This window comes from Vicia villosa, linkage group LG6 (assembly GCF_029867415.1).
Source record: "Vicia villosa cultivar HV-30 ecotype Madison, WI linkage group LG6, Vvil1.0, whole genome shotgun sequence".
NCBI lineage: Eukaryota > Viridiplantae > Streptophyta > Magnoliopsida > Fabales > Fabaceae > Vicia > Vicia villosa.
This window is the reverse complement of record NC_081185.1, coordinates 104,644,846-104,664,371: the sequence shown is the minus strand read 5'-3', so window position 1 is coordinate 104,664,371 and position 19,526 is coordinate 104,644,846. Positions and strand designations below refer to the sequence as shown.

Genomic DNA, 19,526 nt, shown 5'->3' with positions numbered 1-19,526 from the left:
TAGAACTTTATAGTTGAAGACAGAGAGGAGAGTTGGAGAATCCTAATGGTGATGTTAAAGAGACAAGAGTACATTCTTAAGAGCGTGTTCTTGGAATTCGGAAAACCTTTTTGAGATGTCTAAGATGAATTGAGAAACACTTATAAACACATAGAGCTTGTGTGATTTATATATAAAAAATCAGAGAAATTAAGACACACATGAGTAGAATATAGGGTTTGTTCTTGGTAACTTAAATGAATATTTTCTTTTAACTCATTTGTAATATTTTGTAACAACTTTTGGAAGTATAGTGAATTGAAGAGTTGCTCTCTTTCAAAATAGATCGTTTGATCAAACTGAGTAAGCAAGTTATTGTGTTTCTTATCTTTATTGTATCTTTTTCTACCAAGTTAGACTGTTGTCTTATTGCATAAAGTTATTTTTGTTGAAAACCATTTATTTTGATTATCATTGTTCTTTGTTCTCATACGTTAAATTTTTTAGTGTGATTAAACATTTCAATTTTGCAACACTTATAAATCAACAACTTTAAAAATATTATTTAAATTATTTTAAATTAAATACTTCTATATCATATCATGAATTAAATTTATTAATAAAAAAGTGAACAATAAACTAATATATACTTAAATTTATCACGTGAATGCGAGGCGAACCCTAAATGCCCATGGTAATAACATATTGTTTGTTACTATGTGCTATCTAAAAAAAACTATCATTGACTAGTAATAAAATAAAATGATTTAATATAGAAAACCATTGTTACTAAATTTTTAAATTGATATGGTCAAATTACCAAAACTTAATAATGGATATGATATGAGTATTTTTCTTTATTCCCAAATTAATTGAACTAAAATATAATGTGTGTGTGTGTGTGTGTGTGTGTGTGTGTGAGAGAGAGAGAGAGAGAGAGAGAGAGAGAGAGAGAGAGAGAGACAGAGATAGAGAGAGAGAGAGAACCTATGCTCAATCCTTTCAAACATTTCTTCAAAAACAGCAACCAGGCCCTGTTTTAGCATACATCTGTCAGTACATAAATAACATATGAAATGACATTTATCAGATAAACAACTAACAAAAATATGTAACAAACCTTTTGTTGGTCAGAAATGAACACATATCTTTTGTCTTGTCCAACATCTTCCATTAATAGCTGCATAAACCACCTTCAACTGTCTTTTGTCTCAGTTTCCACAACACCAAATGCCAAAGGGAAATATTGGTCATTGGGATTCCTTTCAACAGTAATTAACAGTTGACCACCATATTTAGTTTTCAAGTGGCATCCATCAACTCCAACAAATGGTCTGCAACCCTTGATGAATCCCTGTTTACAACCATCAAAGGAAAGGTAAAAAGAGCCAAACCTTGGTTGAATTGATGGGTTGGGTCTCTCAACATTAATTTTCAAGGTATTCCCAGGATTTACCCTATGCAACTCAGCTGCATATCTCCATAGATTAGCATATTGTTTGTCTGCATCTCCTTCTACTATCCTCTTTGCTATAAGCTTTGCCTTCCATGCCTTAGCCACATTCATGACCACTGAATAGTTTTGTCTCATATATTGGATAATGTCACAAATCCTAACTGATTCAAATTTTTGCATCTTCTTCACAACTGCCTTTGCCACCCACCTATTGTTTGTAGATCTGCTATCCAAAACCCTAGCACATGTGTGGCTGCCATGTATAGTCTTTATAGTACACATGTGCTTATGTTCCACTTTAGAGCAGAGAATCAAAAACCCACATTTAGCCCTACATTCTACCCTTACTCTGTAGCTCTCATTCTTCACAAAAGTAATTTCTCTTCCATTTAATATTGACCACTCATGTATGGCATCTCTAAAATCATCTAGGGAATTGAATTCCATACCCCACTCAAATTTAAAATTCTTATTCAATGCCTCTCTCCTAAAATTTTCAAACATGGGCCCCTCTTCATCAAAAACATTTGGATCTGAGTATAGCTCATCACTTACATATTCATCATCCTCCACTTTATTTTGGAACCATCATCTTGAGCTGCATTCTTGTTGGAACTATCATCTACATGTTTCTTCTTTTTGAACCCATCATCTTCCCATTTCTTCTTATTAGAACATTTCAAGAATCCAGCAAGACCAACATTATCATTAACTGGTTTCACATAAATTACTTTAAACCCATCTGCAAGAGTTGTGGCTCGTTCATCCTCACTATCATTGAGCCCTTCAATTCTTTCATCATCATAAACAACAGGAGCCACAACCTCATTCACACACTTAGCACACCTGACTAATACTTCTAAATCAGTGATATGATGCTCCAAAAACAATTCCCCTGATGTTTGGGTTGCACATGCATATGCATCCAAATCATAACAATCATCGTCCCTCCTAATCTGGAAATGATTTTCATCTATTTCAATAATCTTTGTCCATATTATGTACGTCCCTTCAATATATCCCCACCCATTCAACAAGTTATGAATAACGACCATTGACCACTTCTCAATATATTGCCCATAGACTAAAGTAGAAACATCATCTCTATATATCATAACCCCATCATACATTCTTACAAATTCTCCCCTCCATGGTTAAAAACAACATTGAACAACTGCAAGTTCTGAAATTATAAAAAACGCACTTTTACACTATTGTTTTTATTGGGATAAAAAACGCAAACTTTATTGTGTTTTGGAGATACATACCTCTTGCGTTTTTGATGCCTCTGCGTCTTCTTCGTAATGTAGCTCTTCTTTCTTCCATTCGCTTCTTGGGGATTGCCCAATCCCTTCAATTGTCTTCTTCTTCTCCACTTTCTTCTTCATCGACACAATCTTCTTCTTCGGTGCCGTCTTCTTTTTTGTCTTCACCGGACTCTTCTTCTTCTCCACCACTTTCTTCTTCCTCGAGTTCATCTTCTTCGTCATTTTGGGTAACTTTTCTGCAAAATGATTGAACCCCGGGTTTTTAAGGGGGTAGAATTAGAAAATGAAGGGCTGAGACAAAAACCCTAGGCACAGTCAGAATCTAATACACAGTCATCAACGTATCATGTGCCTAGTGTGAAGATTCCATGACCCAGTCAGCATGAGGGGGGACACAATTTGGAATCTGGGTTTCTCAAGGGGGGAATCAAATTTTTTTTATAAGGGTGAAATATCAAATCTCGCTTATTTGGCAGGTGGTATCATATATTAAACCCTTAAATTTATTAATAAAAAATTGAACATTAAACTAATATATAATTTAATTTATCAATTAAATTATAAGACTATACTACTTAAAAAAGAAAAAAAAGACAAGAACGAGAGGCTAGACCCGAACCCTAAATGCCCATGGTAATAACATATTGTTTGTTACTATGTGCTATCTAAAAAAAATATCATTGACTAGTAATAAAATAAAATGATTTAATATAGAAAACCATTGTTACTAAATTTTTAAATTGATATGGTCAAATTACCAAAACTTAATAGTGGATATGGTATGGGTATTTTTTTTATTCCCATATTAATTGAAATAAAATATAATGTGTGTGTGTGTGTGTGTGAGAGAGAGAGAGAGAGAGAGAGAGAGAGAGAGAGAGAGAGAGAGAGAGAGAGAGAGAGAGAGAGAGAGAATTCTATTTTATAGCCTGAGGGCTAGCCTTTTCTAGAAAGCCTTTTACTTCAGTTGAATATAGGCTCAAAGTGAAAACCTATTAATTATTGAAAGACATGCTTACAAAAGGTAACACATTGTTGAACCATAATTATGAAGGAAAAAAGATATTTTGTCCAATGTGTTTGGATTATATCAAAATGCATGCATGTAGTAATGATTGCATATTATAAAGGAAAAAGTATGATAAAGTGAATTAGTTCTCGATGAATAAGGAAATGTGCTACAAGTTGAAGGATAATGTTGATGATGATGGTGATTATGATGATTAGGGTTGTTTTTGGTCCGGGCCGTTCTGGGGATGCCAACTCCCAAGGAGTGGACCGAAACCCTAATTGGGTAAACCGAGATTGGACCAAAACAATAATGGAATTTTTTGGGCCCGAAACTGGTATGGTGCATTTGGGTAAACTAAGACCGGACCAAATTTAAATTACTTGTCTTATGATAACCGAGACCGGTCTGATGATTTTTGGTCGGGTAACCGGACCACCCGAAATATAAGCAAAAAAATAAACTTCGGAATTTCCAACATGTTTAATTCACTGTCAGAGTTTTCAAATTGTTTGAAAAACTGAATAACAGAATAATATTGTGCATAATTTTGATACTAAATTCGTATCATTTCACATTGTATCATTGGATATTATATTACAAAACCAGCTTAAAAAACTTGGCAAAACATAAGTTATGAAACTTATGTTTTCAAAAAAGTACAAAATATCATTACATTATATTAATGATGCCTCAGAACAATCTAATCATTTTCATTGCAAATATAGTTCTTCAAGTTGCAGTTGTAGAAGAAGCGACACCCGGATCTTCACCAAAATGATATGTCAAAGGTTCATCTTGTGGTTCCTCAAGCTACAAATGGAAATATATTAGTGAGATAGAATATTAAGAAATATACATATTAAATTAAAAAAGACACGACAAATTTACTTACAACACTAGCTGTGCAAACCTTCTTAATCTCATACTTCTCCTTCATCCAATCACCTCCACAAAGTACCATTTCAACTGTCTCAGTTTTCATATATGATCGTTTTGGATCAATTACCCTTTTTCCAGCACTAAAAGTTGTTTCTGAAGCAACAGTAGTAACTGGAACAGTTAGGATAGCCTTTGCCAATTTACTAAGAATAGGATACTTGGCTTCATTCCCCATCCACCATGTTAAAACATCAAATTTAGCTTTAGGGGGAGCTTTCAAGGGAGGCTCCTCAAGATATAATTCAAGATCAGATTTTGAATTATTATTATTACCCACAAGTTTCTAAAAACCTCTCAAAATCCCTCCTTCCCAACCCAGATACAACAGGGGCAATCTCATCATTGGTTCCATAGGTATCTTGATACAATTGGAAAAGGGGACATAAGTTGGTTGACAACTATTGTTCAATGGAAATTGCTTGAGTAGGATTTGGATACAAGAAAGGATATACCCATTTGATGAAGATCATCTTATACCTATTGGATCAAGTAGAGTATAAGGTTACGATATTGGCCTTAGAATAATTCACAAAGCAACATAGTTGGCCTTAAAAATAATTTTCATCATAGACACATAAGAATTCACAAGGAGGTAACATAATAAGCCTCAGACACAATTAAATTCACAAGCACGTAACAAAATAGGCCTCAGCTACTATAATCAAATGAAGCAAATCAGACAAAATTCATCATAGGCACTATTAAATCACAATTAACAAGACAACTTAATTGAATTAATAGGGACTATTAAATCACGACTCACAATGCAAACTAGGCAACAAAAATCATCATAGGTTAAATTGAATCACAAGGCAACATATCAAACAGATCATACACAGTTGGCCTCGGGTATAAAACATTCATATCATACAAAATTCATCATAGGGACTAAAGAGTAACATGAGATCAAACAAAAATCACCATAGGCTAAATTGAATCACAAGGAAACATATCAAGTGGGTCATACAGAGTTGGCCTCAGATATAAGACATTCATATCAAACAAAAATCATCATAGGCTAAATTGAATCACAAGGAAACTTATCAAGAAGATCATATAAAATTGGCCTCAGATATAAAACATTCATATCAAACAGAAATCATCATAGGCTAAATTGAATCACAATGAAACTTATCAAGCAGATCATACATATTTGGCCTCAGATATAAGACATTCATATCAAACAAAAATCTTCATTGGCTAAATTGAATCACAAAGCAACATATCAAGCAGATCATATAGAGTTGGCTCTAATATAAAGCATTCATATCAAATAGAAATCATCATAGGCTAAATTAAATCACAAGGCAACATATCAAGCTACCTAATGTACAATGCAATGACAACTTAATTAACGTACATACCTTGGATCAAGAACTGCACCAATAGAAATCAATGTATTAGACTTTGACCAATACTTGTCATATTTCAACTTCATTTCATTAGAAAGTTCCTACAACTGAGGATTATTTGAGATGATTGAAGGTTTATCAAGTAGAACCTTCACCCTGTAAAGCTCAGCCAAAAATAGATTAGAAGTAGGGTAAGAGGTGCCATTTATAATTGATGTAACATCAGCAAAAACCTCCAAAAACTTGCAAATATCATGAACATCTTCCCAATCATTTGCCTCAAGCAAAAAGCTGAGAAATGCACCATTTTCCTCAGCATATCTAGGCCACACTTCTCTATAATGGTATGTATTGGAAAACATCAACCAAGTTGAGTTCCACCTTGTCTTGGTATCCAACACTTGCATTTTGCCTTCAAGTTGCAACTCATCAACAAACTTTTTGAATGCTTTGCATATAGTTTGAGAATTCATCAAGTATTTGACATCATTCCTAATCTTATCAACATTCACCTTAATCATCTCCCTACATAAAACCTCCCTAGAATACGGTGGTGGCACATTCTTAAAAGATAAAACTCTTTTGTGAAGTTGCCATTTTGAATCAATGAAATGACCAGTCACAGTAATATAACCTATCCTCTGTTCACCAGACCACCACAAGTCAGTGGTAAGAATGACCATGTTAATCAAAGCCACAAACCTTTTCATCTTAACTCTACCAGCCTCATAAAATGTCTCACAATCAAACTTAACTTGTTTCCTTGTAATCTTTTTATGCCATGGATAAATCTCTCTTAGAAACTTATTAAATATACACCTTCCATAACAGAAAAAGGAAATTCATGACCTAGAATCATATGTCCAGGTTTCCAAACTAGGAGTACTATCACCTATGTTTAACCTAGATTTTGCTACCTCTTTGTCATTATTACCTATCAACCTTAAATTTCTCTAAATACAGGCTTCTAAATGTTTATTACCATTAGAGGTACTTTTCCACTTCGTATCATATGTGTACAACTTACCACACCATATGCACTTGCACTTCTTAATGCCATCAGGTCTTTCAATAAGCACCATTTCAGTATGAACAACAATTTTTTTGGGACGAGGGGCTTTACCAAAAGCATTTCTCTGACTCTGAGAACTCTGATCTTGGTTAACTTGAGGGGTTGACCCTTCAGCATTTGTAGTATTTTGAGTAGTGTTATTTTGAGTAGTAGTATTTTCAGTGGAAGTATTTTGAGTAGTGTTATCAGTTGGAACTGGAAGCTCCAAATAAATCATCTCACAAATCTCTAAGTTATCTCCATCTGTTTTCTGCTCTTCCCCAATGTAATCAAACAACATATTAATATCAATCAGATCATCCATGGCTGGAGTCAATGAGGAATCTTGAACATACATGGAACAAAATACAATCAATAAAACAATAATGTAATAGGAAATTAAAACAAAACTCAGCAACATAAGCCATACTTTATTAAGAACAAGACACAAATAATTCTTAAAAACCCTAGCCAAACCTTTATTATGACCAAAACTCAACAACAGAAAACCCTAACCCTTTATTATTATTAATCAAACATGAAACACAAAACCCATGTCAAAATTGTAATATGCATTTACAAACTCCCAAACAATCAAAATATTTAGGTTAGAAAGAAACAAAACATTTTAGTTCAAAAAAATTAGGTCAAAACTGAAACATGGTAAGAAACAATTCATCAAATCAAACATGCAAGCATGGTAAAGATAAAGAATAGTATAAGAAAAATAACAAACATAAAAGGTTGAATACATTACAAGTTTATGGAAGCCTTGAACGATTAACTATAGCTCTCTCTGAAATAGGTATACTTAACACTCACGAAGAAAAGAAAAACACATAAAATTCGTAACACTACACTAAAGTATTTGGCGTGAGCGTGATCAGAAAGAGAGAGGGGAAGAGGAGGTCGTCGGAGGAAGGAATGAGAGACATGGTAGCGTAACTAAAGGAGTGGGAAAAGTGAGGAAATGAAAAAAAAATGGTTACTCATGGGATAATTGGTCCGGATCTTCATTCGAGAATTAGATTAAAATCCAGGCCTTATTTTAGTCGGCCCAATGGGCGAGGTCTACTAGTCCGGTTCTTGGGTGGATCTCGGTTTCTGAAGCCCAAAAACAACCCTAATGATGATGATGATGGTGGTGGTGGTGTAAGTAGAGAGAGTCCTCCTGTCAAGGTATTGTGGTACCTACTGATAATTCTAAGATTCAAGAGAGTGTTTGCTAATGTAAATGTCACAAATAATATTATATGGCATGCAAGTCAAAGAAAATATGATGGAAAAAAATTTCATGTAGCCAATTCTTTGTAATGGAAGAAAAATGATTTTTTTTTCTAGATTTTTCCCATGAGTCAAGAAACCTTAGGCTTGGACTTCTCATTAAACACTATACCAAATTTGTCTTTTAGCAGCACCCCTACTAAAGCGCTTTTAGTAAAAAGCGCTGGTATAGGTTGCGCTAAAAACAAAATAAAAAAACACGCTAAAAAAGCGCTCTTAAAGGTGGGGGGGTTACCAAAGCGCTTTCAAAAAGCGCTCTTATAGGCTGGGGTACGAAAGCGCTTTCTGAAAGCGCTCTTATAGTGGGGGGGTACGAAAGCGCTTTCTGAAAGCGCTCTTATAGGGGGCTTATGAAAGCGCTTTCAAAAGCGCTCTTATAGGGGGTGGGGTACAAGAGCGCTTTTATCCTAAAAAGCGCTGGTATAGACTTAGTTACGAAAGCGCTTTTCAAAAGCGCTGTCATACCCTTTTTAAAATTAAAATTTTTAAAAACAAATTATACTAAACGCGCTTCATCGTTTCCAAATCCCTAATTTCTTCATTGCTGCCCAGAAAACTGAAACTCAGAAAACTCACCATCTCATAAAATCGTTTCCATCGTTTTCATCTGAAACTCAAATCTTTTCCATCGTTTTCATCTGAAACTCAGAAAACTCACCATCTCATAAAATCGTGAGCCACCATTCTCCGTTCTCAATCGTCTTCTTCTCATAGTGTTCTGCTCTTTGATTGTTCTCATCGTCTTCTTCTCAACGGCACTGCTCGTCGCTTGTTCAACTCTGGGCTTTTGTTCAGATTATTCGAGAGACACATACAGATAAAGGTTCTTTCTCTGAGATACATTCAATTTACCTACTCTGTGTATCACTCTTTTTTTTACTGGAAATTCAGTTGAACTCGTTTACTCTTGTTTACTTCTTTTTTTCAATAATTGTTGTTTAATCTTACTCTTGTTTGATTCTTGAAGTTTCTTTGTCAGTAAATTAAGTTTTGTTTATAGTTATATATGTTAGCACATTGTGAATTTTCCCCCCTTTTTCCATCTCTATTTAGCACGCCTTCAATTCTCATGTTTTATATGGCTCGAAATACTCACATTAGCATAGTTATGTGTCGGGTTTGAGTATAACTATTGGTGGTTGTTTTTGCTAAGTGTTTGATAATCCATATATTGTATTAGATTGGGTTTGAATGATATTGTGCTTCTCTTTGAGTTTTGGTTTTGGTTCATGTTCATGGCTGCCCGAGTTCGTTGTGTAGACATGTTTGAAGTGAACTTAAGTATGCGTTAATAGGTTGGTGTAGTGGCTTCCCGGTTTCTAAGTTAATTGATTCAAAGGTGGTTGGAATTGATCTCATGTTTTGAAGTGGACTTAAGTCATATTTTGTATTGATATTATTTGATTTTGATTCTAAAGACATTGTTGAGCTTTGATATTTGAATATGCATGATTTTGGTTGATCGATAGATCTTTTGGCTATGGTTGAGTTTACTTTCTTTCATCTTGAACTTGTTTGAAGTGAATTTTGAGAGCCAATTTATACGTATATCATGGCTGTCCGGGATGTTGGTTTAGGGATTTAGAACTTCTTTTGAACCCAATTTCTCATGGTACAATGTGACTTCTTGCATCTTGTTTCATTTTTGGTTTGAAAATTGTGTTAGTTTGTGAGTTTAGTTGAATTTGAATGAATTTGACATAATGATACAATGCTGATTTTTTTAAGCTATGGATTATGACCTAATTTTTATATTCTTCAATTAAGTTTTTTATTTTATATTTTTTAGGAATATCTTTGCTAGATAGGGGTTACTTGTGAAGAGTGAAAGTTTGATCTCATTCAAGAAGTTGCTTTCTACTATACAGGTAATTAATTGCTTTCCATTGACACAATTTCTAGTGTTGTCAATGTTATAGATTTGTGACTTATTCTTTTTGTATTGATGCTCTTACATAAATATCTTGTAGTTTATGTTAGCATGCATTAGTTACATGAGTTTTGTTTGGTACAGTGGAGCATATATGCATTATTTATATAAATGTCTATTTATATGTAACTAGATACATGCAATTACTTCCTTCACTTTTATGATATTTGTATTTAACTGCATCGTGTGTGTGTTTAATTTCACAGTTACTTTGAAATCTCTGGTTTCTACTTGTACAACGCCGATTCAAACCTACCATCTCCCACATCAAGTCTAACTCAGGTTACTATCCCTTTCTTCTTGCTTATAGTTTGTTATTTTCTGCTTATAGTTTATTGTTTATGGTTCTATTTAATATCAATTTAGTGTCTCTCAACCAATTTTTTGGTTTGTGGACTTATATTACCTTGAAACAAGGTAATGTCTTCTTTAAGAAATCGGGTATTCTGATTAGGTATTCTGATTAGGTATTCTATTATGATGATAGCTATTTATTTTCTTGACAGAATTCCTTAGTACCTGATAGAGAAACCAAGAAGCATTTGTTTAGCTTAATTAAGACATGGATAAGACATGGATGAATTCAAACCGATTGTCGAAAGAGTACGAGAAAGGGGCATGGGAATTCGTTAAGTTTGCGGTTGCGCACTCCAAAGACCCGCTTCGAATGCCGTGTCCTTGCTTGGGTTGCTGTTATGGGGGTAAGTTTGACGGGAATAAGTTGGCATCCCATTTACTACGGTTTGGAATTGATAGAAGTTATACATGTTGGAAAATGCATGGTGAGAAAAGTAACGGGAATGCTGAGTCGAGTTGTAATAGGAAGTATGCTTCAAACGACGATTGCACAGACACATACGATTGCGATCGAGTCGAAGAGATTGCAGAAGCGCTTGAAGAAGATCTTGCGGATTGTCCCAAAATGTTTGAGAGGTTGGTAAGCGATGCAGAGAAACCGTTGTATGATGGTTATTCAAAATTCACAAGATTGTCTGCGGTGTTAAAGTTGTACAACTTAAAGGCGGACAACGGATGGTCGGATAAAAGTTTCACAGAGTTATTAGCCCTTATGAAAGATATGCTACCAGAGGATAATGTTCTTCCTAATCGAACGTATGAAGCCAAAAAGATGTTGTCCTCTATTGGCATGAGCTATGATAAGATACATGCATGTCCAAACGATTGCGTTTTGTTTCGAAACGAGTATGCAGCGTTGAATGAGTGTCCTAAATGTGGTGCCCCTCGATATAAGAAAAAGTTGTCTCCTGCTAAAGTCTTATGGTATTTTCCTATAATTCCGAGATTTAGACGCATGTATCGTAGTGAGACCGATTCAAGACACTTGACTTGGCATGCAGATGAAAGAATTATTGATGGAAAGTTGCGACATCCGGCAGACTCACTACAATGGATGAAAGTTGATACTGATTATCCTGAATTTGGAAAAGAAGCAAGAAACCTTCGGTTGTCATTGTCTACTGATGGAATGAACCCGCATGGTATTCAAAGTATCTCGCATAGCACATGGCCTGTGATTCTTATGATCTATAACCTACCTCCGTGGCTATGTATGAAGCGTAAGTACATGATGTTATCTATGCTAATTTCTGGGCCTAAACAACCAGGGAATGACATAGACGTATACTTGGCACCCTTAATCGAAGATTTAAAGTTTTTGTGGGAGAGCGGTGTGGAGGTTTACGATGGGTATAGGAAGGAAAGTTTCAACTTGAGGGCGATGTTGTTTGGAACAATTAATGATTTTCCAGCATGCGGAAATCTATCCGGGTACAGCAATAAAGGTCAAAAGGCGTGTCCCGTTTGTGAAGATGAAACCGATACGACACGATTGGAGCTTTGTCAGAAGAATGTCTTTCTCGGCCATCGTAGATTCTTAAATTCTAATCATCACTACCGTGGGTGGAGAAAAGCATTCAACGGAAAGGCCGAACATGGTACAGCCCCGCCTTTTTTGTCAGGTGATCAAATTTTTGAAAAGGTGAAAGATGTGAGCACTCAGTTTGGCAAGCCTTTTGCACATTCACTTGTCAAGGGTGGGTGGAAGAAGAAGTCAATTTTTTTTGAACTTCCATATTGGAAGTCGTTGTACGTAAGACATTTCCTGGATGTTATGCATATTGAAAAAAATGTATTTGACAGCGTCATAGGTACGTTACTCAATATACAAGGAAAGTCTAAGGATGGCCTCAACATAAGGAAGGACATGGTAAACATGGGAATGAGAACTGAATCCTACCAAGAAAAGAAAGAGACGTTAGTGATAAAGGTAATAGTATACATATTCCGACAAATTTGATTTATTCAATTTGTACCGATTGTTTTATTCAATAGTATAGTACTTATTCAATTTTGGTGCATATTCTCGTTTTGTACATAACTTTTGAACCATGTATCCGTTTGTTGACTTCTTTACATGTAACTATACTATTTTGACTATTCCGGAGCTGCTCATGCACTTACCTTTACATTTCGGGACTGTTTTTTTATCGGTTTTGCTTCTGCCCGTAATCAAAAGTCGGGCTTAGGGTCTGAATTTCGGAAAACCGACTTTATTTTTGAGTCCGTGGGGACGTTTTACCATAGCCATGTAAATTTCGTTCAATTCTGACAACTTTCTTTTTTGACGCTTATTTTGATTTGTACCGATTTCGTTTCCGATTTACTTGTACATGCATGGTTTGACTTCCATTTGACTTGTATAGATTGTTAGCTTATTAATAGTGTACTAATGTGCTTTAGTTTGTTTGATACAGGTTCAATGGCTCCGGATAGAGATGTTCCACTTGAAAACTCACAAGAAAACTCACAAGAAAGAGATGCTCAAGAAAGAGATGCCACGGATACAAATGCTCCACCTGATACTGAAGCAAAAGAAGTTGCACGAGGCATCACCATTATGAAGGGAATCTTTCGACATAGAGACCAAGGATTAGTATACCATTTGGATTGGAATTTTGATAAACAAGCAATTGGTCCAAATTCTGCAAAGTTGACAAGCTATATTGGTACACTTGTTCGTATGCATATTCCGGTCTCCATAGCTAAATGGAATATGAAAAGCGAAGAGTTGGATGCGAAAAAAAAGCGATTTGGGACGAGCTTCAGGTATATATCATATATGGTTAATTGTTGTTATTATCTTGACGATAAATTGTTTAAATTACTTATACTAACACACTATGCGTATGTTTTTTTGCAGAGGACTTTTGAGATACCAGATGATCGTAGACGATACATACTTAGTTTGGCCGGCAAAAGATATAGAGGGTGGAAAGCTTTTTTGACAAACACCTATCTTAAGGATAAAGATGGAAACTTTCTTGAAGAGGCACCGGGACGGCCAAAAAAGTATGAGATCTTCATTGATGAAAAAGATTGGGCTGAGTTTGTAAATCAAAGAGATGAAGATTTTCGGAAAAGGAGTGCCACGAATAGTGCGAGAGCATCCAAACCCGCGTATCCATACAAAAAAGGGCGTATGGGATATGCACGCTTAGAGGATAAACTTGTAAGTAAATAGAAATGCATTTTAATTAATTGTCTAAATGTGTTTTATTTGACGATTTTATCATTTGTGTCAATGCATAGTTAGAGGAGTCTAAAAGTGAGGAAACTTCACTTCCTGAACATGTGTTGTGGAAGGAAGCTCGTGTGGGCAAGAATCGAGCTGTCGATCCCGATGTTCAGAGAGTTTATGCTGAATGTGTAAGTATAATACTGTGTCTTTAATTAAATCAAATGTTTTTAATATATAAATGATTTTTTATCTCCACTAATAATTATTGAAATGTAAATGAATTACAGGAGACATTGTCGCAATCGGTGTCCACCGGTGAGGACCAAGATGATAGGAGCATACTTAGTAGAGCACTAGATGCTCCTGAGTATCCCGGTCGGGTGAGGGGTAAGGGTCATGGTGTGACTCCAACCTCTTTTTACAAGCATCCTAGGAGAAGAAATCCTTCAAATGAAGAAGTGTTGCAAAAATTGGCGGAATTGCAAGCACAAGTCTCTGAATTGCAAAGAGATAAAGATATGTATATGAGAGAAAAGTGCAATACTGCATCGGTGAAAGAAACTAGTGATAAAGCTAGTTTCAACTGTCAAAGAAAACTTCCCGAGGTAATTATAAATTTCTTTTCCTTACAAATTGTTCTATTTTATTAACGATAATGACTTTATATTTACTATTGGTTTAGGGCATTTCTTCTTGCCAACTATACTTATCGTCACCGTCTTATCGCCTAGTTGGCAAGGGAAAAGTGCACAACACTGTGGGAGATTTACTTCACCATAGACCGCTCCCGGATGGACACCTGAAAGTATCGGTGGATGTTGTATTAGATCATGATGCGGTGCTACCGGTACCTGACATGGTCTCAGAGACGACATTGCTGCGAGATGCAATAGGGTCATTTGTTGCATGGCCCTCGGAGCTCATTATCATTGGTGATGAGGTATATTCAAAACCATTATGAATCATTTAGTTTTCGAATGTCAATTTTGCACCGTTACGTTAATTATTTTTTACATTTTAATTTTAGACTGCTCCTACAAAACCCGCAATTAAGGGCAAAGGGATTTTACAGGAGGAGGAGTCTGTTGCATCACTAAAAGAGGTACATTTAAGGTGTTAATATATAATTTGAATGTAAAACTCCATGATTTTATATTTTATCGATCGTTATTTGATTTTTAGGCATCTGCTCGGGAGTCACAACAAGTGACACAGGTCGTTCGTAGCGTACCGCCTAAGGGTCCTCCGAAGCAAGCGGCAAAAAAAGGTGGTGCTTTTTTTCCTCGATATCGGACGACGCTCGGAACACTTGTTGATATGTCCGATTTGAAGGAAGGTGCTCTCCGTAAAATCAATATGGAGGAAGGTATCTTTGGTGTTGAATTCATTTCACATATTGCAATAGATGACTTGGAAGAGATTTTTACACAAGAACAACTAGGCGTCGCTAATATGCACTCGTACATCTGGTAATATTCACTCATCCGATATATTATTTAATTAGTCGAACAATTTATTTACACATTATGTTTATTATGTTTTTCACTCATCCGCTAATATGTTTATAATGTTTTTATTTAAGGTTGTTGCATGACAGAGTGTTGCGCGGGACTGCATTGTCAAACAGATTCCGTTTCGTGTCTTCCGCCTATTGCAGCGGAATGACAATTGATTCGGAACTGGAATCAGTTAGACAGCGCTTAGTCGATAGATTCATGTCATCCGGCAATACAGAAAGTCTGATTCTTTGGGCGTATAATACCCGACCAGTAGGGTTAGTTTCTCATTCTTGGTTCATTTAATCTTTGTTTCTTTTGCTTAGCAAAATTTTTATATAACCTATTGTTTTAATTTATAGAGCACACTGGTTGTTGCTTGCTATCAACCCGATAAGAGAAGTTGTATATTTTCTGAATTCGGTAGATGGTGAGTGGAGCAATTATCCGGCTATGAAGGAAATTATTGATTTGTAAGTGGGATCGTTCTAAATATTCTTGTATATTTATATATTTAATTATTTGTGAGATTGATCTAAATATATGCTTTTATATTTTTGTTAGATCAATACAAGTGTTCCGAAGTCAACGAGACGCACAGGTATCCCGGACTAAATCAAACAACATTACTTGGATCAAAGTGCAGCTACATTATTTTTCACAATTTTGCTTATAATATTTATGCTACTTGATAAAACAAGACAACTATAAATTCTTATTTGTTTTCTATGTAGTGTCCGATACAGCGGAACAGTTCAGACTGCGGATACTTTGTTTTGAGGTTTATGAAAGAAATCCTTCAAATGAATCAATTAGAGATTCAATCACGGTATGGATTTATAACTTAATTAGATAACTTCTTATAATTTATTACATTTAACTAAATCATTCATATTATGTTTTTATTCTGTAGTACTTTGACGAATTCCGTGCTGCTTTTTACCCGAAACTTAAGTTGGAAGAAATCAAAGAGGAATTGTGTCAATTTTATATTCATCAGCTATTCATGTAGTAGGATTTGTGTCGATTTGAAGAGAATATTATAGTACTCCAGAATATATGGTTACTAACTTTGTTCATATTGTTGCCAATTAATATTTGAAGTATCATATTGTTGATGTTAGAGATTTAGTTTGATTGACATAATGATGTATATATATATATATAATTTTGGATATTATAATGGTATTATATTAGTATATATATAGTCCTACCTATGGTTGAAAATATATCGTCGAAAATATATTACTGGTCGAAAATATTACAGGTTGAAAATATATTACAGGTCGAAAATATTACAGGTTGAAAATATTACAGGTCGAAAATATTACAGGTCGATCTGGGAGGCTGAAATTATAGGCTGCACTTTAAAATATCTCATTTAGCAACGACAGCGCTTTTAAAAAGCGCTCTTAAAGGTCCCCCTACTAAAGCGCTTTGTTACAAAAAGCGCTGCCAAAGATCAAAAAAAAAAAGAAAAAAAAAAAGCAACCTACCAAAGCGCTTTTGGAAAAGCGCTCTAGTAGGGGGGGTTACCAGAGCGCTTTTTCCAGAAAAAGCGCTCTGGTAGACCCCCCTATAAGAGCGTTTTTTCCAGAAAAAGCGCTCTTATAGGGGGGTCTACCAGAGCGCTTTTTCTGGAAAAAGCGCTCTCATAGGGGGGGTCTACCAGAGCGCTTTTAGAAGCGCTTTCGTAGCCTACGCCAGCGCTGGCTTTGGCAGCGCTTTAAAGCGCTGTTAAAGGCCAAAAAAAGCGCTTTTAAAGCCCTTCCGTGTTGTAGTGAAAGGAATGAACCCGCTTGGTAATTTAACTACTAAACGTACTTCATGGCATGTTCTTCTCATAATTTACAACCTATCTTTGTAGTTGTGCATGAAACACAAATATATAATATTTTCATGTCAAGAAAAACAAGAAACGACATAGATGTTTATATAAGTATATTGATTAAATATTTAAGTGTTTTGTAGGAAGAAAACATTAATGTTGATGATGCGTATTTAGGGGAAAGTTTTAGTATGAATGTTATGTTGTATTGCATAATCAACGACTTTCATGCATACGATAGTTTGTTTGGTAAAACATTAAGGGACATAAAGTGTGTCCTATATGTGAAGCTGATACAGATCGATGTGCTTGTAGGTATGAAGTCTACAACAAACTATTAATTTTGTTTTTATGTTGACAACACTCTTAAGAGAAGTTTTAACAAGACTTGTTGTTCAAGGCTCATTAGTTCATATAATATCATCTAATATGTTAATAAAGTGATTGTGCTTAATATGTGGATCAAGTGATAGTGTTTGACATTTTGTAGATCAAGTGATGGTGCTTGATATGTTAATCAAGTTATATTTCTTCATTTATGGATCAAGTGATGGTGCTTGACATGTTGTTTATCAAGTGATAGTGCTTGATATGTTGATCAAGTGATGGTGCTTGAAATGTTGATCAAGTGATGGTGCTTAACATGTTTTTCACGTGATGGTTCTTGAAGATCAAAGTGTCAAATATGATCAAATGGTGGTGCCTTATATGAAGATGAAACCTAAGGTATATTGGTAAATATGTGTTAACCTAGATGAATCCTAAGGATCTTCTAAACCACTAATCAATAGGATGTGCTTAAATATCAAGTTGTGTTGATCAAATATTGAAAATAAAAATGTAAATTTATGGTTGGGAATATTAAGATGTGGTGATAAATTTTGCTTGGTGAATAAGTTATCTATGGCTATCTTTGGATACAACACCTTATGTCAAGCGGTGTTCGGTGAAGTCAGCAAACATCTCTGGTCAAGTTGTTATATTGATGATGGATTTTTGTTATGAAGAGTTATCTCAAGCCTAATCTAAAGAATAATCAAGGTTAGAGTTAAGTTATAAACTCAAAGATAATGTGGCAAGAAAACAATAGCTTTAAAGTTGTGAAAGAGAGAAGGTGTGAAAGATCATCTTGTCTAGATCGAGTGGACTACGCTTGTAAAGCTATAAGACTACCTCTAAACTTTATTAAGGAAAATCACACACACTCTTTAAACCATTTGAAAAGTCTCTCTTATTCTATGAAAATTACCTTAAAATGTTTTAAAAGCTTAGCCGATTAATTAGGGAACTACCCAGTCAATTATAAGCGTGTTTTACAAAGGGATAGTCAATTATGCCTACATGATAGCCGATTATATCACTTTGTAATGACTAATAATGATTGGAGCAGTATCTTAATGATTGACAATGGATATAAATCAAAATGTTCCATTTTGGGGTGCCATAATCATTTATGTACTTTAAATAATCGATTATCAACATTGAAAAGTCTATAGATTGTTTTCATATATGCTTCATCTTTTGTCTATAAAAAGGTGGCTTTGTTGTACCCCAATTTTTGAATATTGAGATCCCATCATATTCCAAATAATAGGATCATCATCATCATCATTATTATCATCATGCATATATCATTTGCTAACCAAAAATACAAAAAATTGTTGTTTGTTGCTTGTGTCCTAAGACTAGAGACTAATCAAAGAAGAGACTAAGCAAACTATGGTTTTGAGGCCCACAAGGAAGTTCAACATTATCCTATGATTCAAATTGTTCTCCCATAAATATCAAAGCCCGAGGATGGCCTAATTCAAGATCAACAACTTTCAAGTTCACTTGAGGCCCAAATTAAGGTTTTGACCTAATTTAATTGGAGGATTGACTTTTAATCAGGACATGGCTCCAAGACTCAAACCATGATTCAAGGGCATGCAAATCAACATTATAATCAATTCACATCATTCATTTGAAGAGAAGAACTTGATTCATGTGGAATCCACAAAACTGTATTTCATCTGAAAAAGTCAATTGTGTGGGTCAACCTTTGACTTTTGAGAAAATTAGTCAACCATGAACTTTTAAGGACTCAAATCATCAACATATGATTAATGAAGACATTTAACCAAGAGAAATCAATAAAGTTCATCAAGAATAAAAAAGTCAACAAAAGTCAAAATTAGGGTTTTTAAGTGATTTTGACCTCAATTTGGGAGCTTCAAATTTCACCTACAAACTTAAAAATCTCCCAACATGAAAGTTGTAGATTTTTATCGAATAAACAACTTTGACATTAATTTCATTTCATCAAAAAGTGATTATTTTGTGAGATATGGAATTAAGAAGTTTATGTTAAAAAAACTTAGAATTTATTTGTGTTTTCACTTGAATTTTTTCCA

General features: G+C 34.8%; 2 protein-coding genes across 2 annotated transcripts; one reads left to right on the top strand and one right to left on the bottom strand.

The window, feature by feature from the left end:
- Positions 1-1,174: 1,174 nt before the first annotated feature.
- LOC131614273 (uncharacterized) lies at positions 1,175-2,565 on the bottom strand. Its single transcript, XM_058885883.1, has 2 exons — positions 1,991-2,565; positions 1,175-1,922 (listed from the first exon to the last, which is right to left on the bottom strand). The coding sequence occupies exons 1-2, from the start codon at positions 2,563-2,565 to the stop codon at positions 1,175-1,177; spliced, it is 1,323 nt and encodes a 440-aa protein (XP_058741866.1).
- A 10,936-nt stretch (positions 2,566-13,501) lies between these two features.
- Positions 13,502-18,157, top strand: LOC131614272 (uncharacterized). Its single transcript, XM_058885882.1, has 7 exons — positions 13,502-13,800; positions 13,881-13,997; positions 14,097-14,414; positions 14,492-14,749; positions 14,837-14,911; positions 14,992-15,107; positions 18,031-18,157. Exons 1-7 carry the CDS (start codon positions 13,771-13,773, stop codon positions 18,155-18,157), a joined length of 1,041 nt encoding a protein of 346 aa, XP_058741865.1. The 5' UTR covers positions 13,502-13,770.
- Positions 18,158-19,526: the final 1,369 nt, after the last annotated feature.